Source organism: Panthera pardus, unplaced genomic scaffold (assembly GCF_024362965.1).
Source record: "Panthera pardus isolate Hobbes unplaced genomic scaffold, ASM2436296v1 HiC_scaffold_8, whole genome shotgun sequence".
NCBI classification, from domain to species: Eukaryota; Metazoa; Chordata; class Mammalia; order Carnivora; family Felidae; genus Panthera; species Panthera pardus.
In genome coordinates, this window is record NW_026527013.1 from 110,413,978 (window position 1) to 110,437,292 (window position 23,315).

General features: G+C 36.1%; 1 protein-coding gene across 1 annotated transcript in view; it reads left to right on the forward strand.

Moving 5' to 3' along the window:
• The window catches only part of HDAC9 (histone deacetylase 9), a 929,650-nt gene that overhangs the window by 69,381 nt on the left and 836,954 nt on the right, over positions 1-23,315 (forward strand). Inside the window, exon 2 of the mRNA XM_053898416.1 lies at positions 976-1,095. Within this exon, the coding sequence (XP_053754391.1) occupies positions 1,074-1,095 (22 nt within the window). The 5' untranslated portion in view covers positions 976-1,073. The remainder of the gene's footprint in view (positions 1-975; positions 1,096-23,315) is intronic.

The following is a 23,315-nucleotide window of genomic DNA, read 5'->3' on the forward strand; positions in this document are numbered from 1 at the left end:
GTGATATTATTTAGTTCTTCAAAGGAAATATGTATTTATATCCTGCTTTATACATTTGGGCAAAAATAGTATAACACTTTCAAGATACTGATGGGAAAGTGAGTCCCAGTAAATATGTTGGATTCTCAAGATAAAGAGAAGTACAATTCTCAGTGTTCACAGCATTCTGTCTACAAAAATAGTCCAATTGGAATATGCTATTTTAGTAAGAAACTCATTAAGTATAACTTTAAAAGCTTCTTCTTCCTTTTCTTTTTTTTTAAACTTTGACATTCCAGTAAACTGTGAGGAGAATGTCCTTCCAATTGCGTTTCCTTTGCTGAAGTGTCTAGAAGTAAGAGTACATTCAAATTGTAAGCAGAAAGTCCCTTAAATTCCTTTCCAGAAGTCCATCCTGTAAGTGCCACTCCTAGAAAGACTATGGCTGTTATTGCTTTTGGCTGGAATAAGACTGCAAAAGGTTTCAAGGAGAAATGGAAATTGTAATGGGGGTTTTCTGTCACTTGTATAGTTTATGGCTGATTTGTTCCTTATTTTAGTTCATTAAAATTTTTTTCACTAAGAACTCCTGCCTCTGGAAGGAAATCTTTGACAGTGATAGTCAAGAATTCTATGTAACGAGACCCTTGTATCCACATTCCAAAACATGTTTTCAATTTGTATAATAATGATCACAGTGAACAAATTATAGTGAACAGTAAACAGGAAACTAATTATAATTGTGTGAAGTGCTTTTCTCCTCACAGATTCTTTCCACACCTATTATATTATTTGGTGTTTACAATATTCCTGTGCTTTACGGAATTTTGTTTTTTTATGGGTGAAGATTTAAGACACCAGGGAGGTTGATGTGACTGTTTCCATGGTCCAGCTGTGGCTGAGCTGAGATGCAAAGCCAGTTCTGTCTCTTTTCCTATGTAACTTGACATAACCTGTATCATACACATCTTTTTTTTTTTTTTTTTTACATTTTAGGTTTCTCCTCTACCAGTCTGTCCAAGACCAACACTGAAAGCGGAAGGAAGGCGGTGAATCTGCATCCCATCCCATTAGTCCTTCTCCAGATTCCCACGATGAGCTCGCCAGTGCAGCCCGGTCAGTCTGGTTCCTTCTTAAACCATTAACCAACTTTATGTGAAAGTTGTTGCTTTGTGTTGCTTCAAAGCAAGAAATTTCAGTCATGAAAGGACTTTTTTTTTTTCTTTCTGACAAAGATTGGTTAATATAATGAATTTTGAATGTTGTATTCTACAGCTAATCCTCTATTACATAACCCAGTTTGCTTTCCAGGCAGTAATTTCATTTGCGTTGTTATCTGAGCACTAGGCTTTAATCCTTCTGCTCCTAATGTAGCATTTGGATTGCATTTTATGACGTTATTAATATTTATTACATATGATGTTGGCATCTACTTCACACCCATGGTCTTTCTGACCTAATACGTGTCTGTATGCTATTAAATTGTGCTGTGGGCTTGGGAAATCAGCTTGTGGATTTACACTTCTCCATCTCTTTGACACACAGGAAGGATATTTCTCCTCCCTGCCCTTCTTTGCTGCCACTCCTGTTTCCTATATACATATTTAATTATAATCTCAGCACCTGCTTCCTCTGAGTCTAGTGTAATACGTTGCTCATATAGTTGTGATCAGCAGAGCCAACACCCATTCCTACAGGAACTGGGTGTCACTTTTGGAACAAACATAATCCAAGTCTCGAGAATGATGGAGTAGGGTCAGATACTACATGTTAATCATAGACAAATTTTAAAAGAATTTTCCGCTTGGATAATTGTATATTCTTAAAAAAAAACACCCTTTCCTCATATTGATGTCCTTGAGTTACCCAACTCTTGAGGTTGAAGCTAATATAATATTATTTTCAGGATTTACAAAAGGAGATCTTTTGCCAAGATTTTCACTCTGTGGTGTGCCACACCCAGATCAGCTACTGTGATATTCCACTGTTTCACCAACTTTCCCCACATCCTCAACAAGCTGCCAACTTGTATGTTGAACTTGGAACTGAACATTATTGGAGGGTATATCCATGACTGTTGATTCTAAGTGACGTAGTAAAGGTATTCCCGAGTTTTTAGTTACAATCATTATTTATAATTGGCATTGTCTTCTGGATACACAGATGAAGAGTTACCTAAGGCCTCTTACCTCTGAGTCTTTGTGCTCCAGTGGTTCTCAAACGTTAGCATGCATTAGCATCACTGGGAGGGCTTGTTAAAAATTCGCCCATCCTCTTAGTATATGATTCAGCAGGTCTGAGGGGGGCCCAACCCTTGCAAGTATTATAGGTTGCCCCAGGTGATGTTAGTCTTGGCCTGGAGACTACACTTTGGGAAGCACTGGTCTAGCCTGCTGTACTTGTTCCTTCCTGCTCCACCCCCACCCCACAGACAGCCCTGTGTGTGAGCTACATTGCTTATCACAGTTCTGGTATACTGTATTATCCTTTCTATTAAGATGAACTTAAAATCATGTTTGCATTTTATATATGTATACATTTTATTTTAAATGTATTATATATCGTGTATGTATAAATTTAATGTGTCACAATTGCATAACTTACAAAAAGTCATTTAATTTAGAATCACGATAGTTAAATATTTTTTTCTTGTGATGGGATGTTTTGATGTCATTAAAAACCATACTAAAATCGATAGGGACAAATTGGCTAAGTACAGAAGTGGCAGAAAACTTCTTCTGTTTCTGGAAATTATTGTCTAGAATTTATATAGGGGTTTGTCTTTAATTCTCTAGACCAGAAAGTGGACTTTTTATATATTAAAAAAATTGTCCTGTCCCTTTATTATCCACCACCTTGGTCATATGCTCCCTCTATTGTCACCTCTCACTCTGACTGGGAAGAGTGACGGGTAAGATTGAATGATGAGAAAATAGAATTTATGGCAGTGACTACAACTGTATCCACATGAAACATTTGAAACAGCAACTTTACCAGGATATGTAATCTTGAAATGGGCACAAAATGCAGATGCCATCATAGCTAATGAAGGATAAACTGTATAGGACAAATTTGGATCCAAATTATAATTAAATTCAATGTATGAAACTCACTCACTTTTAAATAGTGCAATTTCAGTGTCTGTGTGGTTTTTATTTAGCATCTTTCTAACACATTTAGACCTGGACCCACTTATTTTTAATGAGAAACACATAATCCCATTAACAACACTATTTTAAGTGGTTAAATTCCCAGTTTAGGCCATCAAAGGCTATTTAAAGGTAACTAGCTTGCAGTGAATACAGAAATATTTTGACAACCTTAGTTAAAGAAGAGAATCAATACAATATAATAAGAAATATTTAAAATTTTTCCAAGCCTACAGGAAAGTAGACCACATAGCAGGAAGATAAACAGGTGGGAAATTTTATACTTAATGTGAGCTATGGGTACCTTAGAGAATTTCTCAGGTAGGTCCATATTACATCTAATTTTGTTCTAAAAGTAATGTTTTTTTTGGAAGGTTGGTGTAAGGGTGATAATAGTCTTAGTTTTCTCACCTTATGTGGAACAGGGTGAGATTTTTGTTGCTTTTGAGATAACTGCTTAAGAGGTAAAGTATATTGGGCAAGAAAGCTATAGAAATGGTATTTATATGTAAGGAGCTGATGGCCAGAAGTAACATTTACTGAACTTTGTGTGGTAAAAGAGAGAAGTAAAACATAGAGTGCTTGTACCTAACTCCTCCTGAGGGAGAAGAAACATGATTAAAGGGGATTTGAGGTTAAATAGAAGTCTTACTGTACACCCAGCATAGGTGTTTGTTTCATAGAAAGTGGATATGAATCCTTGCTTCAAGGTGCATATGGAGAAGGAGGGAATAGTATGTGTAGGTCAACTTTTTTCTGCTCAAGATGATAACAACTTGTAACATTTTTTTTTAATTCAGAGCTTCTATGTGTAAAGGTACTGTAATACATAAAATGGGCAAATACATTGGACTCTCTTTCAAAAAACATAAAGTAAAATAATACCAAATACTTTGATTAATTCCATATATACCTGATACAGCTTATAACTGGTAATGTTTGACAATTGAAATCAGCATACCCTTCCCCCCCGCCAAGAATATTGGTTTTATAATATGAAAATATCCTTTGAGACTGCTGTTTGAATGAGGAAGTTCTTGCCAGCCATGGTAATTGTTCAGTTAGGAGAAAGGAAAAAGTGGGTGATAAATAAGACAACTATTGAGTGAAGCTCATTAAAATTTCCTTGTGTACTTTTCTTATAAATGCTCTGCTCTGTTGAGAGCAGCACTATCGAAAGGCCTCGGTCAGTTCTGTTTGGGAAATTTTTATGAATGAAATCTGAATTGAGGAAAGTCATAGCAAGTGGGCCAGGTGGGTTGGAGTCTTTTCTATTTGTTACAAATGCAAACTATGATCAGAGACCTGAAATGCACTTTGCGTATATAAAGGGAAATGTTCTGGCCACAGACATGAAAATATTCTCCTGCTATCATTAGCCTGTATCTTTTGGTGCCATATATATTCTGCTGGTGAGAAATAACCTAATCTTTTGACTTAGAAAAAGTGTTTTTCTTACATCTCATTAAAAAAAAAAAAAAAAAAGCGCTATCTAAAAAGAGACTTAAATTGGCCTGAGGCAATCACCATCCATTTGTTTTGCTTTTGTTCTGCAAAGGGCTCTAAGGAGTTATTGTGCACCAGAAAAATAGCCTCACTCCGGTTATTCTAGAAATTCTTTAATAGTCAGTGTTTTGGACAAAGTATTTATGTTTGTCTTGAAAATTGGTTCTGGGATAGTATGCATTCTTGTTTTCCCCATAAAACTTCACCATCCATGTTCAATTATAGTTGATATCAAGTACTAAATATTACTGTCTTGATCATGTATTCAGTCAAACAATAAGTGCTGATTTTTGAATATAGAATTCGCTAGTTTTTATTTTAATCCTGGTGCCTCAATAATGTTCTAAGTTAGAGCAGTGTGTATTGCTTTTGGGCACTGAGGAGCCTGCAAGGAGGGCAGACTGGATAAGATTGGCAGCTAGCTGCTGCACTTGGGATAGTCAATCATTCACATTTCATTAAGCATCCATTTTGTGTCAAGTGGTGTGTTCTTCAGTAGGGACGCAAAGAGTACTAAATTATGGTTTCTACCCTTATAGACAGCACCCTTTAGTGGAGAGACAGAAGAATGAGTAGTTTGGGTCCCTTCAGTGTGTTAAAGCATTTTAATAAATGTAGGATCAGAAATTAATTTCTTCTGTATAGCAGTATGGATGCCATTTATAGTAATTTATTTTTTATCAGGATTGCCAAGTCTCAGAAGGAAGGACTTTAGGTCTCATCCAATCTAGAGTTTCCCAACCATGTCAGGTAATAAAAGTCACATGGGGCTCTTGTTATAAATACGGATTCTCAGACTCCTCCCCTAAAGAGAATTATGTAGTCAGCTTGCGGGGAGGGTACCAGATAACAGATTTCATAGTGCTCTTCACTGTGACTTGGCAAAATGCAGAAATTTTTTTTTTAAGTTTATTTATTTAATTTGAGAGGGAGAGTGAGCAGGGGAAGGGCAGAGAGAGAGGGGAGAAAGAATTCCAAGTAGGTTCTGCACTGTAAGCACAGAGCTCAACATGGGGCTTGAACTCACAAACTGAGAGTTCATGACCTGAGCCGAAACCAAGAGTCGGACACTTGACCTATTGGGCCACCCAGACGCCCCCCAGGAATGTTTTTTAATCTGTCTAACAAGAACTAGTAATTCTCATTTTGAGACTCTAGAAAAACAAAAAATACATCATTAAATCCTATCTCAATAGAGGTATTTCTCTTGTGAGCTAATATATAACTCAGTTATTTTGCTTTCTGCCAAATGAAAAGCTAGTGCTATTGAAAATTAGAGGAGGTAATCATTTGTGGAGAAATTCTGAAGGCTTCTATGCATTCTCTGCTATCTAGGCCATCCTGTTTTTATGTGGAGGTGAAGCAAAGATATTCTTATAGAGAGAGTGCATTTCCCCTCCACCCCTCATATTTCTACCTATTTTAAACCAGATCATATTTTCAGGATGATCTCAAGAATACAGAAGACAGGGGCGCCTGGGTGGCGCAGTCGGTTAAGCGTCCGACTTCAGCCAGGTCACGATCTCGCGGTCTGTGAGTTCGAGCCCCGCGTCAGGCTCTGGGCTGATGGCTCGGAGCCTGGAGCCTGTTTCCAATTCTGTGTCTCCCTCTCTCTCTGCCCCTCCCCCATTCATGCTCTGTCACTCTCTGTCCCAAAAATAAATTAAAAAAAAAAAAAAATTAAAAAAAAAAAAAGAATACAGAAGACATGATGTGAGCCTGGACATTTTTAAGAGTAAATAAGATAGGCTGAATCAACCCTAGAATGATTCTACCTTTTACTTTTGATGGATCAAATTTGTATAATGCAGTTTTGATGAAAATGTACTCAAAGAAGTTTTGAAACAAAGAACACAACATACATGATGCCTCTTGATATTGGGCAGCGCTGTGGCCTGATGGGCATCTAGGTGAATCTGGATAGTAGAGATACTCTAGCTGTATTGCAGCATCCTATAACCTTAGTTTTCAAAGCCCATTGCATAAAGATAGGTAATTTCTCTTTTCTTCACCATTGTGAAGACACTTATAATGCATATGGAGTGAGAGGGCCAGGCTTGTCTAAACAGAAGTTAAAGGTTTTGTGGAAAAATCTTATATTCTATTCTTTTTCTGATTGGCATATCTTAGGCAAAAATTAGCTGAGTTTTCCCTGCCTGCCTCTGTTTTGCTAAAGAGCCGAATTCTCTTATAGAAATGTGGTGGATTTAACTAATGATCAAAAAGTTCTTTGAAATCTAAATTGTTATGGAAATGCTAAGTAGTATAAACAATTTTAGGGCAAGCATTAATAAAAGCTTCACTGCAAGCATTTTTAAAGAGGACTAATAAAAGTTTCACGGTTCAATTAATACAGCACAACATTGGGTTTTCTAGAAGCATATGGGGCCCAGAAGGCCTGCCCCTGTTTTTAAAATTTACGAACTCTTTAATGATTCACCACTTTTACTCTAGTGTATCACCCACTGTGGTGCCATTTAGTCATTAAGTAGGAAACTAAAACCAGGACAAAGCTACAAACAAATATCAAAATGTCCAAGTGGGTATTTTTTTCTTCAGTTTGTTCACAATATGTTACCATAAAAAATGAATGGTAAATTAAATAGAGTCATAGGACAAATCAAGTAGGTTAAGGCTTCCCCTGATAAGTCTGATAAGCTTTTTATTGAAATACAGGTGAAATCTCATTACAATAAACTCTGTGTAACTAAAATATTTTCAGGCCCCCAGCTAATTATTTATTTCAAAGTTGTGATCAAGATAAATATTCTAAGATAATCAAATCAGTCCTTCAAGTTTTGTAGCAGAATTTGATTAGAGTACAGTATTGATAGGAGATAATGAACGTTAAATTTGTTAAATATTATTTTGGATTTTCTTTTATTACTTTAACTTCACAGTTATGTGACTCATTCTTTTGCTATTGCTAAGTCTAAACTTCTCAATCTGATATTCAAGTTTGAAACAAACCAGATAGAAGATTTTATTTATTCTTCAGGTCCTGAGGGACAGTGCTTGAAACGTGAGGCACAAATCTTTTACCAAAATATTCAGTTTAAATTTATTTTGCACATGTATTTCTTCTCAACTTTACTTTTCACAATTACTTTTGATAGGTAATTCAGTTTATATATTTATTGTGTTCATTACTATAACACTACCAAAAAACTCCTCATAATGTAGTTCAAACAGAAAAGAAGGCTGTTTCTTCCTCACATAAAGACTAAAAAGACTTTCCTGAGTGGTAGGCTCTTCTTTTGTAGTGGCTATGGAGGCCCCAGATGGTTGCTGTCTTGTGACTTGTCTTTCTTCTCCTTGTGGATTCCAAGGTTAGTATACGTCTCTCCGTCAAGCTGATGGAAGGAAAATGGAAGAGGTGGGTTTATGTGGGACGTTTCCATAGGCATACCCACATTTCTTTGGATATAATTTAGTTACATGACCATACCTCACTGCAAAGGAGGCTGAGAAAAGCAGACTAGCAGTGGTCCAGGAAGAGGAGGAAACAAGTTCGGTGAATAGCTAGTCAGTCTCTCCCACATTTATTGTGAACATTTATACCTGGGAGTAAAAATATGGTAGTGCTTATAAGAGGTAGGAGTATTTCATAATGTACTCTTGATTATACCAATTATTAAAGAGTTAAATAAGGTTGTTTCAAAGAGGTAGAAACATATTGAAATCAGGGCAAATCATTTTCTAAGAGATTCTTCAGTAAGCCTTTCATTAGGAATCATGTGAAATAGTGAAGCAGTGTAGCTATTAGTAAATTCAAGTTCTGGTTAGTGGAAGCTTCCCAGAAAGTGGGAATAATATGTATAATATAGAATAGTATGTGTCCTTAATTAGTATACAAAAGTCATATCAGTGGCAGCTGAAGGCTGTCTGCCAAAAATAAATAAATAAATAAATAAATAAATAAATAAATAAAAGTCATGTTAGCTTATCTGAAATTATAGTTACATCTACTGAGGAAGAAGTAATTTAATATTCACAATTCTTATGTTTGCTGTCTATTGCATATTGGCATCACATTAAAATTTTTTTTAACATTTACTTATTTTTTGAGAGATGGAGACAGAGCTTGAGCAGAGGAGAGACAGAGAAAGAGAGGGAGACCCAGAATCCAAAGCAGGCTCCAGGCTCTGAGCTGTCAGCACAGAGCCTGATGTGTGGCTCGAACTCACAAACTGCGAGATCATGACCTGAGCCTAGGTCAGACGCTTAACTGACTGAGCCACCAGGTGTCCTGCATAACATTTTTAAACACCTTCAGGATTTCACATATTATGTTGAAAATCTAGGTCAAATAGACAGTGGTTGATAAACACTTGTTTTACAGTGAATGCAATTATAAAACAATGCTAGGCTTCATTTTATTGAAGATCCAGTGGCAAATTTTAGTACCTTGGCAAAACAAATGGGCAGCCTTTTGTTTTTAACTGTATGTGGACCTTTGCAGATTTTTTTTCTATATTCTTTAGGGTTTGCTGTTAATAATGTCAAAGTTGTGGGTGTGTACATGTGTGTGTGCATGTGCGTGAGTGTGATTGTTTTGCAATATTGTAATAAGTGTCAGGAAATACAGAGGTATGTAGAACCATCTAAACTCCACTAAAAAATACTCAAATGTTTTAGTTTCTATGGTTTTATATATATTTAATTTTTATCTGTTATCTTTTGAGAATGTTAATGTATAACAGTCTTCTCCATTTATAATTTATTACTTCTAATTTGTTATAGGATTAGAAAGCAAAGAATTGTGTCAAATAAAATGTTAGTGAGCTAAGAATAAGTTCTGAAGAAATTAAAAAATTCTTTGTTATGAGCAAAATATATGTTTGTTTTTTCTTACATACTGTAATTACATTTTAATTGTCTCCCATCCCCCTTATTTTCTTGTTTTCTTTCTGCCTTTGCTATATAGTTTTTTACAAATTCTAAGTTTCTAATAGGTGAGCCATTATTATGGCTTTGATTTTGTCATGTTCATCCTTGCAAATTATGATCAATACCTTTTATCCACACATGTCTCATGTGTTGATTTTAAGTTGCTTCAGAGTTACTTAAATACCCCAAAGGAGAGACTCATGACATACTATCGGTGAGTATTTCCTTAAACTCTTAAATCGATTTACTGGGAATAGAAGAATTCTGAGATAGTCTGTGAAATTGTTTTGAGTCTTTTTTCATGCTAACTTTCTGACATTTGATTGTGTAAGACTCTTTGCTCTTATGATGGATGGGTTGCTCCGTAGTTAGCACTGCATAATTAACCTTTCCTTCCAGGCTCTTAACTTCTAAGAAGACTTTATATTGGTTTCATAGTTCCACTGGCAACTGGCCTAACTGGAGAATTTCCTTTGAAGTTGGAATTTGGCCTAATAATTTTTCCCACTTTGGAATTCTGTGAGTCCTAAGAGAGGGTAGATAATCATAGGGGCACATATGCAGGCATTCATCTTGTAACCTTCACCTCAGAGGAGATTGTTCTTCAGAAAGAAACACTGAGCGCCTTTGGATTTTTTGAGAATGTAAGCGAGTTTAACAAAAGCTGGTGGTGACACCTGTTTCTGTTGTTACTGAAAAGGTTACTTGATTACCTCACCTATGTTTTTCTGGTTTTGAGATTCTGAGTGGTTTTTGCAGAGCTAAGACTGCTATACAAATGGGCAAAGACAGAACTGTATCTTGAACTCCTCTTTTGGAATCTCTATCTGGTTGGAAAAAATATAGAAAGTCATTGTAGTTACTTGTTTGGTTTGTCACTGGGATCCCCAAATATCTGCCCAGTGTGTTCATGGATGGGGACTTATGGGGAATGTTACTGTCATTCAGCGAATATTGTCTTTCGTAGTAAATTATTAACCCAGTGATTATGAAGTAATTCTTCCTGAAAACCTGTCTTCTCTGCTTATATGTTGTATTAAAAGAAATATTATAATTAGGGATATTTTGAAAACTACTTTAAGAAAATAAAAGCACAAAGCTATGAAAATTGTTTTTAGGTGGTTTTTATGTTATTTTTGAATGTATCTGTATCTTTGTGCCTATAATATGGTGCTTCATTTTTAATGGAGAATTTAATATATCTTATTTTGGCTTTATGTTTAAAGTGAAACAATCTATTGGAAAACAGATTTTAAAGGTATTAGTATTTCAGTGAAAGGAGCTGAAAATTAGAAAAAGTCAGGAAGCCAATTATAGAAAGAAGAAAAATAATACATATGATAACTTGTGTTGGATAATGTGTGCTATTGGATCTCTGAATTTCAATAAAATATGTCAAAGTAGAGTTCATTTTCCCTTCTGTTGGGAGAACTGATAATCCACCTCCCCATCTGCCTTCTTACCTTTCTTAGTTGTCTTTCTTTCATATTCTTTTCTCCTGCCTAACTCCCAAGAAGGATTTGGGATTTATATAATATGTTTTAAAAAATAAAATACATGACGAGGAAATGAAAGAAAAGAAGGGAGATTAGATAAAGCAAATGTCCTTGGTATATATACTCAAGTTCTGTAAAGTTGCTAGAGAAGTAGATTTGGCTTTGAACTTCTTGGTAGCAAGTCTTTTTTCTACTATGAGATGACTCTCCTTCAGCCAAACTGATTAAGTCACCGCCCTGTTTGAAAAATGTCATAGACTGTCTATAGCCTCTACCTGAGGGACACAAGGACCCCACAGCCTTTTCTTGTTAGTCTTTCTTTTCCTCCTCCATGCACCACGAGCCTGTTCTGGTCACCACATGAAGCTATGTGCCTTCCCTGGTTCTTGCTTTTCTGCTTGTAGACCTTTGGGTGTGACTTTCTCACTGTTGGGAGTGCCCTCCCCTTCATACCAACACACCTCCAGTCCTTGGGAAATTTCTTTATTTATTATTCAAGGCATGCCTCTGTTTCATTCTTCTGTGAAGCCTTCCTTGGTGATCCTGGGCTTCTCTGATACCTGTTACCTCATTGGAAAAGGAACTTATCTCCTATAGCTGGGGGGTTTTCTTAGTCATAGCTTAGTAATAAACTAAGCTCTTTGAAAGCAAGAGACATCTTTCTAAGATTTTTTTTTAAATGTAAAACAATTGGTTATTTGACTAATAGTTCCTTGATTAGCTAATATGTTGCCTAGCACATAAAAGGAGCCAAATAAGTGAAGAACAAAGGATATTTTGTGAGGAGGCTGATAAACTATCTTTGGAGTGAGGGGAAACAGTTGAAAATATCTCAGCAAAACCAAGGTGCTTGATCTCTGTGGTAAATCATGTCCCCTCCCTTTGTTTCTTCTTATTTATTCTTTTGTTAACTTTCTGTTCTTTTAACGTCTTCCTGACGGTTTTGAGCTGTTCTTTTGCTTCTATTTAGGTGCTACCCATTGAAATTTTTTGTGTCCCTCTAGGTGTCTTGTCTATTCCTTAAACAATAAACAGTGCAAGAGGGTGGTTATCCTTTGCAAGAACTGTGGCCACATACTGAGTTCCCTAAATGTTAAGTCCAAGTTTGGAGCTGCTGTAGCTAGCACAGTAGTAGAAAGCCGACCTACCAGCCTTTTGCCTTTTAGTAACTTGAACTCTCCCTGTTTCAATACTTATAAGCTACCTCCCACCCCATTAAAAAAATACACACTGTAGGTAAGAACAGAGGAAGGAGTAAAAGTATTTTCAATTGTGGTTAAGCAGCAAATTGTTTTAAGTTGAAATCATTGGTCCAACACCATTTAAACCTTTAAAGTTTTCTTTATTTATTTTGAGAGAGGGACAGTGCAAGTTGGGAAGGGGCAGAGAGAGAGGGAGAGAGAGAGAGAGAGAATCCCAAGAGGGAGGGAGGGAGGGAGGGAGAGAGAGAGAGAGAGAGAGAGAGAGAGAGAGAGAGAGAGAGAATCCCAAGCAGGCTCTACGCTGCCAGCGCAGAGCCCAATGTGTAGCTCAAAGGAACAAAACTGTGAGATCATGACCTGAGCTGAAACCAAGAGTCAGACGCTTAACTGACTGAGCCACCCAGGCACCCCAAACTTTTAAAAATTAATACATTTTTGGGGTGCCTGGGTGGCTCAGTCAGTTAAGCATCCAACTTTGGCTCAGGTCACGATTTCACGGTTCATGGATTTGAGCCCCACATCCTGCTCTGTGCTGACAGCTTGGAGCCTTTAGCCAGCTTCAGATTCTCTGTCTCCTTTTCTCTGTGCCCCTCCCCTGCTCATGTTCTGTCTGTCTCTCTTTCTTTCAAAAATAAATAAGAATGAAAAAATTTAAAAAAATGGATGCATTCTTTGCAGACTGTATTATTAACAGTAGTAACATTTTTCTGAGGAACTTCCATGAAATATGTACAAAGGAAAACAGCTGGTTTAAAATTTATGACATGTTGATCTCTGTGTTTTCATTTTTTCTCATTTAAATTGATGAACTCATAAGCACTTTAATATGATAGTTGAAGTCTTCATAAAAATTAAATTAGGTTCCTAAATTTTCTGTGTGTCCCCACTAAAGATGTGTTTTGGCTTTATTATTTGCCACTGTTGCAGCATGATATTGGATAGATGGAGTGATCTCTTCCACTGGCATATATGTAGTCATATGGGGTTCCTTTCATATCTGCCCAGGAAGTTCATTGCTCTAAAGCTCATGGAAAGAACAGATGTGAAATAGGCAAGTACTGCATATCTTTCACTCACAGCTCTCTGGGGAACCTCTTTGGGTAGGCTCTTGTTTGTCACACACAAAAGAAGTATGTCTTTACCCTGAGTGATGCAATGGTCCAACCTCCTGTGGGGTAACATCCACTGACAATAACGCCATAACCCATTAGTTGATCGCAAACTCCCTGAATCCATAGGGATTTGCCCCAGTCTAAATGAGTGACTAATTCTTAAACTACACGGCAAACCTGAGGTCCTTGGGGAATTGGGACATGTTAAGGTTGGATTGTTTATTTTGCTTGTTATAACTGTAGGATCATTATGGATATGTTTACATCCTGCTGTCGTTGTATGTTCTTAACCAATATACGAGGTAAAGAGGTTTAGTCTTTTTGCTTCTGCTTTCCTTCTGTTCTTTGTTATCCTACCTCCACCCCATAAAAAAAGTGTCCATACTCATCAGGTCTAAGGGAATCTATATCTTTTGCTTTGAATACTTTGTTACCTTATCTGTTACTGAGAAATTATACAAATGCATATTCGAGGTTATCGGTAAAAGCCCACGGACTTAAAACATAAGCTCTGGAAACAAGTGTTACCTGTCATCTATCTGCTGTTCACTAGATCTCCCTTTGTCCCAGTTTCTTTATTTGGAAGATATGTAATGAATTTGTTATATCAATATATAAAAGATCTAATTGTAAAAGAGATACTAAAGCATTTAGTGTTCATTTAGAGTTAGTATACACAAATTTGTGCTTTTGTCTTAACTGTGACCTGTAACTATCCTTTTGTGAAGGTCACTCTAAATACCCACGTCTGTAGGTCTTTTCACACTGGTGACAAAACCATCATTTCCACATTCTATCACAATTTCTAGTTGTGTCTGTCACTTGCTCAAAAGCTTGTTCACTTTTGAGCAAATGGAATTATGCCATCCCTCTTTTTTATTATATACCGGCTTCCTACTCTGTCCCACCTCCAATAAATGATTGTGTTGCCTTACTTCACCTTTTGGTGTGTTTTTACACCATCTGCCATGCTGGCATTCTTGTGTGCCTCCCTCTGAATCTGTTCTTTGCCTCTTCTAACTTCTGGTGCCTTAGTTTGTGCAATTATCACTCCAATCTCTGCCTTTCTGTTCACATTGCCTTCTCTGTGTATGTCTAATCTCCCTTTAATAAGGATATATATGATTGCATTTAGGGCCCACCTGGGTAATCCAGGATAATCTTTCCATCTCAAAATCATTAATCACAATTGCAAAGTCCTTTTTTTTTTTTTTTTTTTTTTAACATATGAGATAAAATTCACAGGTTCCAGGGATGAAAATGTGAGTATCTTTTGAGGGGTCATTATTCAACCTACCCTACACACCTGACTGAAATAATGTCTCAAATCCTTCCATTTCCTAATTTCTGTTCATGAATTTGCTCATTCACTCACCCATTCACCAGACTTTTATATCATGCCCACTGTATGCCAAACACTGTCCGAGGTGTTAGGAATAACACCCTGACCATACTTTTAATTATTTGATTATTTTGTCAATAAGATGTACCATACAGAGTAAACAGAGATATAGGCAAAAGAGACAGTTTGATCCAGACTGTAAGATTAATTCTTTATATGTCTCCTTTTACCCAATTCTAGAGCTTAAGTCACCATCATGCCTCAGTGCTCATAAATTAGTTCAGTAACTATAGAGGTTATGTGTAGCCTATGGGCCAGAAAGTATTTTACAGGAGGGAAAACATATATCAGCTTAAATTCAATTTCAAAGAATGTGTTGAGTACAAAATATAGACCTTGCCCTCCAAGGAATTTATAATCTTATACAATTCTTATCAACCTTTGCTGCATGTCAACATCAACAATAGAGCTTTAGAAAAATATCCCTGTCTGTTCCCCACTACATATGCTTGATTTTGATTTTGGGTGGACCCTAGAGGTCTTTTTTTTTTTTTTTAAGCTCATCAGGAAATTCTTACATGCTGCTAGTATTAAGCACAAAGAATCTTTGGTCAAGTAGAAGTGACCTGTAACTAGGAAAACAAAGGCATAGGTACTGTTAAAAATGTAAGTCAGAATGCTGTAACTTCCATTAAGATAAAAAGAAACAAAATAATTTGTATACTTAGAGGAGGATGAGATCATATCTGTCTCAAGGGAAATTTGGAGAAGGAAGTACACGAAATGTCCTTCACAGATGGGTAAGATTTCAAAAGATTTGGTGTGTAGGAATAGGGGAGGTGGGTGGTCATGGCTGGAGGCAAGGGCTGGGGGCTCACATCTAGGCATTAAATTTCCTTTTACTTAGATTTTCTGTCCTAGAATCCAGAAGCATCTGAAAAATATAACTTTAAACCTGATCTTCTAATCCATTTCAAAGGCAGTAGGGTAGAAAAAATTTTATTTAACAGCTAATAGGTTGATTTATATGTTAAAAAAATTTAGAAACAGGGTAGGTGGACCTCTGAAATTTTAATCTAGGACCTGTAAATATTAGGAGCAGGCTTCAGTGAGAAAAACAGAAATAGAGGGGAAAGTTTTATTTTAAATGTTTCAAAAGAAGACTGGAAAACAGAAAAGCACAGTAGGAAGCAACAAAAGTAATTATGAAGTTCAAAAATGATAATTAGTGGGAGTAAGTGATATTGATAGAAAAGATAGTTAACTTTTGCTGAATTTTTCCCACAAGCTAGGGGCTTCATTACTATATTGTCTTCATTTCATGGAACTCTTCATAACTCTTGAGGTATAGGTACTGTTCTTATCCCTGTGTTACAGATACAGATCTTGAGGTTTTGAGAGGTTAAATATCTTGCTCTGTCAAGGTCTCATGGTAAATTGAGTGGAACAGATCTAGGACTCAGATCTAGGAACTCTAATTCAGTAGTGTGTATTCTTGACCATAGTTCTGCTAGTTGTCAGGAATAGCTTGAGATGTAGAGTTGATGAAGAGAAATTTGTCCTAGAGCTAGAAATTGAAGAATCATCTGAATAAAGGTAATAGTTAAAAACATGGGTAGCTTAAAATTAGCAAGCATGACCTTATCAATTAAAAGATGGAAATGAAGAAAAAAGAGAAAAAGAGGAGAGGGCCAAGGACTAAGTCACACTGAAACTTTCAGGGACAGTGTCTTATCCCTCTTTAAGGCTGCTGCTAACTTAACACATGATTCATTAAAAAAAAAAAAAAAAAAAAAAAAAAAAAGGTTCTTGAATAGTTAAGTAAGCAACTGAACCCATCTTTCCATTCTAAAATTTTCAACCTATGCTTAAGGTTCTACTTCCTAACTTCACTTACTCGAAGGAAGCAATCCTAAACACTTTCTTAAATTCTCTTGCCTGTATTTGTGAACCTGATTTAGTTTCAGATCCTTGGGGTCTTTGTTGGATCCCATTTTTTCCACCTTACCCCATGTTTTCCCCAGTGGAAGAAGGCTACTCTGTAGAGAGGTTATGCCAGTATAAGAGGATTTGCAGAGTGGTTCAGTATTTTTATCCTTTTAAACCATTGGTAAACTAAATTATCGAAAGGATAAATAATACATAAATGGTGATGTGTCTTGGCCGTTGGATGTCTTTCTCCTTCTGCTTCTTTTGGAGTTCCTGCAACTTCATTTCATTCCCTATTGCTACATAGCACACAGGAGACAGCACTATTAAATAACCCAGGAAAATAAAGTTATTGCTGTTGAAATACATAGATTATCTTCTTTTTTGTTACCTGACAGTATAAGCAGATCAGGCTTCCTATGCTTGTCTGGTTCTTTTTAACCCCCATTGTTCCGCAATCTGGATCCAGCATTATTTATTCGAAGGGTTTCAGGAATTGAATGAAAAGGATTTCAGAATAGCTGTATGGTTGTGTCAGATATTTTAATGCTATAATGTTGTATTTCTTTTGCTGGTTTTTTCAGAATCACATTTTTGTCATTGATTTATAACTTCAACTATTACAAAATTAGCATGATACCTAAACTCTTAAAAAAATACCACAGAGCACTAATCTGTAACCTGCCTGACCTATTTTTTTTTTCTAGTGCTGTAATTTGAATGCTGTGTATAATGTGGTCTTCTTATATAACTCATCCCACCTAACTTTATGAGGAAAATTAATGGAATGGGACTCTCATAAAATCATTTGATTAGAATCAAGGGAAATCTAACTTGCATTGAAGGTCAAGACTGCCTTTCAGAGTAAGCAGTTTTATGGTTCAAAGTAAAACAACTTATTTATAGACAGCAGTCAACAAGGCAAAAAAAAAATCCATCATTCTGTTTGAAAGACGTTGGGTAAGCCAGTGATTCTTGGTTTGGGCTCTGCCTTAAAGTCATCTGTAGCGCTTAAAGGAAACAAAGACAGAACCTGAACTGGAACCACCAACCTCAACAATTTTGATTTAACTGGACTCCTTATAGGTCTATGCCCGGGTATTCATTTAAACCTCCAAAGTGATTATAATGTGTAACCAATGTCCAGAGCCACTATGACAAGAAACATCAGGGAAGTATAAAAAAGCAGGAGAAAGTAAATAAATATAAAATTCTTGTCCTTTAGGAGATAACATTTACTTTCTACAAAAAGGCAATGTTGTTTTATTAGTTATGAAAATTAAACACTTGTTCTCCTATTTTGAAAGCATGCAAATTAATTTCATTTAGATATTAATTGTTACAAGGATATGTGAGAATACATATTGATGTGTTTAAAAAAGCCCTTTTCCTGTGTTTCTAAATGTACTTTTTTATGTTTAAGATTTTCGAAACTCACCTGTGGGTCTAGCTGCTCCCCCCATCATAAATCATCTGATTTATTAACTGAAAATGTACATTAATTTACAAATGAATAATTTAAAGTCAGAGGAATGAATGTGGCAGTTTCAGTCAATGAAAAATTCATTGATTATCTTGGGCATTTCTTTCTCCATAAGGAAAGTTACTGTTTCAAAATGATGTTTGGTCACTTTGTGCAAAGTATCTTGATCATTCTGGGCCTGAATTGCTTTCTCCGCAAGACTAAGGTACCACACATTGCTGAATAGCAAAGACCACGTATTGAGTGTTCCTTATATTTCACATTCTAAATGTGCCAAATACTTTGTATGTGGTATTTCATTTATTAAAGTGAAAACCCTATAGGGTAAGGGCTATTTTCTAGAATCCCCATTTTAAAGATGAGAAACCACTTTCAGAGATAGATAAGATGTCCAAGGTTGTGCATCTGCTTAGGGTCAGGGTGTGAATTCAAGCAGTCAACACCATGGGGAGTGGTACAAAGTAACAGTAACTCAATATAAAGACAAATTTTTCTGTTTAACCAGTTGGTTAAGATCAGAATTTAAAGCTTGTATCATCTTTACAGAAAAGCTTTCCAAAAAGACAGTTCTGATACTTATCAAAGGACAGCAGGTTTTTCTGTTGTAGCTAACAAGAAACAGGTGTACTGTGGTGTTAGCATTCGTGACTGGCACTGGACTAGAAGGAGGATGGGTGCTCTGTGGTGCTGGCTGCGTTTTGAGGAAGGAGCATTATTTTCCAAACTTCCTCAGGCCCATAAGACTCTTCCCCACTCTTCACTTCCAAATCGTAGGAGGGAAAACTTAGTGTGAGGGCAAGCATGGAAGAGAGCTCATATGGAATAACATGAATGGGCTTGATGAGTGTGGGTGGTGGAAAGCTCAACAAACTTGTGGTCAGAAGACCTCAGTTAAATTCCCCTGGCTCTGACACTCATGCCGTAAAAGTACCTTAACTTTCCTGAATCTTAGTTTTCTCATCTTTAAAATAGAAATGATGATAGTAGTAACCGAATTCCTTGACTCAAGTAGCTGAATATCAAATGAGACAATATACTGTAAAAACTCTAAGGGATAAGGTGTTTTTAATACTGTTAAAGTTAATAAAGCAGATTTTTCTTTTCTAGCTGGAAGCCTTTATTTAACGTGCAGAATAGAAAAAACAAAACAATACAACAAAACAATGAAACTCGAAGAAACTTTAATTCTACAATACCACTTGATTTTGAATGTCCTCTACCAGAACACTTGGACTTTATCTTCACACAAATGTTCAAAACCCCTAGGCATTTAAGCAGTCTCTAAGTGCACCAATTACTCTTTAATGGCCAAATCCCATGATCTTTTTTCAGTCTTCAATAGAATTGTCATAGCAGTAGTAATTCATTCATTCATTCAGCCAGTGTATGTTGAGTGCCTACTGTGTGTCTGGAATGGCTTTAAATCATTGAACATAAAAGTTGGTGAAAAGAAAAGCAGAAAAACAATGAAATTGTCCTGTTAGTCACCTACTATGGATCAAGTGTTACAGATCATTTTATTGAACCCTTACAGCAATCCTGCAAAATTTTTTACTAGCATAATTTATAAACAAATATACTAGGATTAGAGAGCTTAAAAGATGTGTCTAGCATGTGCTAGCAAGAAGATGGTAGAACTGGGGTTAAAACCCTATTTCCTGTCCTTACAAATGATCTTTCTTTTAACCATTCATTTATGAATTCATTTACTTATACTGTACCTAGTCTAAATTCTTTTGACCTTCTTTCTTTCTATGAACATCACAGATATCTCCTCAGCCACTTGTGCTTAAAACAATGGTGCCACTTTTGAAACTCTTATTCTGCTCCCCTGCACATCAAGTTGGCTTGGATTTTGATTGACTCTATTTTCCGTTTTTGTTGCTAGCCTTTAGCATTCATTACTTCTGGCCACAACTATTGTCATAGGTTTCCAGCTAATCTTTCTATTTTTAGTCTCTCCTGCATTCAGCCTAATTGTACAATGCTGCCTAGTAAAGCACTGCTGCTAAAGCACAAATCTAATTATTTCCTTTATCAAAACTCTCCATGGCTTGCCATGGTCTATAAAAACTGGCAGTACTTATGAGACATTTCTAGTGTCCATGGTATAGGGCGAACCACATTTCTGGCCTTCTCCTTCAATGTGCTCCTTCCCATATATGCTAACAGTGTTTTTCAGGCTTGTCTGATAGGAATCACATGGGGCTTCTCAATACACAAATTCTCGGGCCCCACTTGAACCTACCTAGATAGAATCCTTAGGGATTTACAAGTCCTTGTGGTAAAACCTGCTGGTACTCTGATAGGCTCTGAGCACAGGGACACAGTTGTGACCACCCTGGGACTCTTGCTACCACTGAGTGTTGAAGAAATCAGCCAGTACTGTCTGACGTTATGACACTTAGTCATACTTGAGGTCTCCTGACCACCCTTTTACACACGTCACTGAGGTGTAAACCAAGTGCCCCCAAACCCAAACGTTAATTAAAGTGAGATCTTGAGAGAAGTGATTTTCTCATATTTGTGTGAGCATGAGATATTTTTATGTGTGCTTATATGGAATACATAAAGACTAACTTGTAAATAAATGTTGAGTTAATATAAGGATTGTCTCATTTCTAAATTATATATATATAATTTATGTATATAGTTTTATTATATATAATTTCTAATTTATATATAATTATATGTAGTTTCTGGATATAAATTAGGTATTTGTATATATAAGTATATACAAATAAATAACATATAAATATTTGTATTTTATATAAGCATATAAAATAAATAATATATAATCCATAAAAATATAAATTATAAATATATAAATATATTTATTGATATATAATATTTGACATATATTATATAACATACAATTTCATATATGTGAAAGAGACAGAATGTACCCAGGAAAGAGACATATACATATATAATTATATATAATTATGTATATGCATAAATGATTATGGGCATTTATATATAATATATATGAATATATGTGTTTGTATATAGATACACACATACACATATATGGCTTTTCTTTCAAAAAAGGACATAAATTGGCTTAGAAAAAGATCTTCAGTATTGCAAAATAAAAGACATTAACAATAAGATTATGAAATAAGAGAAAAATGATGACCAGAAAGTAAGATGGAGTAGAGGTATTATTCTGTAACACCTCTACATTACCATTGAAATGGCTACTAAATAGTATATTGAAATAAAGATCATTGCTTTTCTTTTTTTCTTTATCCTTCCCAATTTGTACCACTAATAAGCAAAATTACCTAGTTTTAAAAATCTCCTATGTTACCACACTGCATATAAACACATTTCTTTATTCTCAGTAATATCCATTTTCCCCAAATTCCTTTTAAACATAGTATTTTTATGAACTGTAAATTTCAAAATTGTGAGTAAAATAGCATGCAATTATTTTGTTTTGGAACACAAAAATATCTAGATCTTTTGGCTATCATACAAGTTAGGCTTGAAAATAAATATGGGTAGACGTTTAACTGGAAATTGAAGAAATCATTTCAAAACCCCTACATAAAATGAGATATTTAATTATATACTGTGAATGTGACCATTTAATCTGAATCCTAATTCATTTTTTCTTGCCTGCATCCATTCATTCACAGCATGTTATTAAGTACCTACTATGCAAAGTGCTGGAAAAGATGTATGCTTTTAAAATTTTGCTACAGCCCTGGAGAGCCTGGGTGGCTTAGTCAGTTAAGCATCCGACTTTGGCTTAGGTCATGATCTCACAGCTCGGCTGGTGAGTTTGAGACCTGTGTCAGGCTTTGTGCTGACAGCTCAGAGTCTGGAGTCCACTTCACATTCTGTGTCTCCCTCTCTGCCCCTCCCCCTGCTCACGCTGTCTCTCTCTCTCCCTCAAAGGAAAAAAAAAAGTTAAAAAAGTTAAACAGAAACTTTGCTACAGCCTTAGTACTCACTGAGTCACAATGACTTTCTCAGAGCTGAAGAAAAGTAAATCAAATCTGTATCTCTGTTCCAGGTTAATTTGCTTCAACATTAAAATACTTTTTTTGTCATATTGGTTTTATATTTCAAATACGTAGGTGTCTTTGTTCTTTTGTTAGCTTATGAAATATTTTTTGAGAATTACAGTCGTACTATGTCTGCCATGAAACCAGTGTCTCTACCATTTTACTAGGTAGAGTGTTCTCTTTTGCAAGTGGGACAGGCTAGTTTAGGATCTGTGCTTTTAATTAGTTTCCTGACCTGCTTTTATTGTATCAGCATTCAGGCCTTAGTCATCTCTTATTCAGAGGGTTTTTACATGCTATGTATGTTTGTACTTGGCTCTTGGAGCTACTCTCTTTCTTGGTAGGAAGAGCCATGCTATATACACCCTAGAAGAGGCAGTGAGGAAGGCTGTTGTTGCCCTTGGTTACAGCTCTCTAGTAAAAAGAGGCTGGGCTTTGAAGCTAGGTAGATTCCCTCACTTGCTCACTTTTTGATCTTGGACAAATTATCATTTCTGAGCCACAGTTTTCTCATTTGTAAAACATGGAGATTATTGTTTATCTCATGGATTTCATTGATGGTAAAAAAATTACTTCCCTTTCACTATCAAGAAATATTTTTCAAGTATAATTAAGTGATGATATTTGTGATATTTCATATATCAAACTAATTGTGATCGCTTGTTTTACCTGTCAGTTTCCTGTTATAGGCCCAATGTTTATGGCACCTCCAAATTTGTATGTTGAAGCCCTGGCTCTCAATGTGTTGGTTTTTGGAAGTGGGGCATTTGGGAGATAATCAGGTTTTTTTTAATTTAATTTAATTTTTTAATTTTTTTAACATTTATTTATTTTTGAGACAGAGACAGAGCATGAACGAGGGAGAGCCAAAGAGGGACGGAGACACAGAATCCGAAACAGGCTCCAGGCTCTGAGCTGTCACCACAGAGCCTGACGTGGGGCTCAAACCCACAAACCGTGAGATCATGACCAGAGCTGAAGTCGGACGCTTAACCGACCGAGCCACCCAGGCGCCCCGAGATAATCAGGTTTAGATTAGGTCATAAGTAGGACCCTCACGATGGGATTAGTGCTCTTATAAGAAGAAGAGAGAAAGATCTTCTTCCATGAGCATGTACCAAGAAGGGCCATGTGAGCATGCAGCAGGAAGGTGGTTATCTACAAATGAGGAAGAGGACTCTCACCAGACGCTGAATCTGCCAGCACCTTGA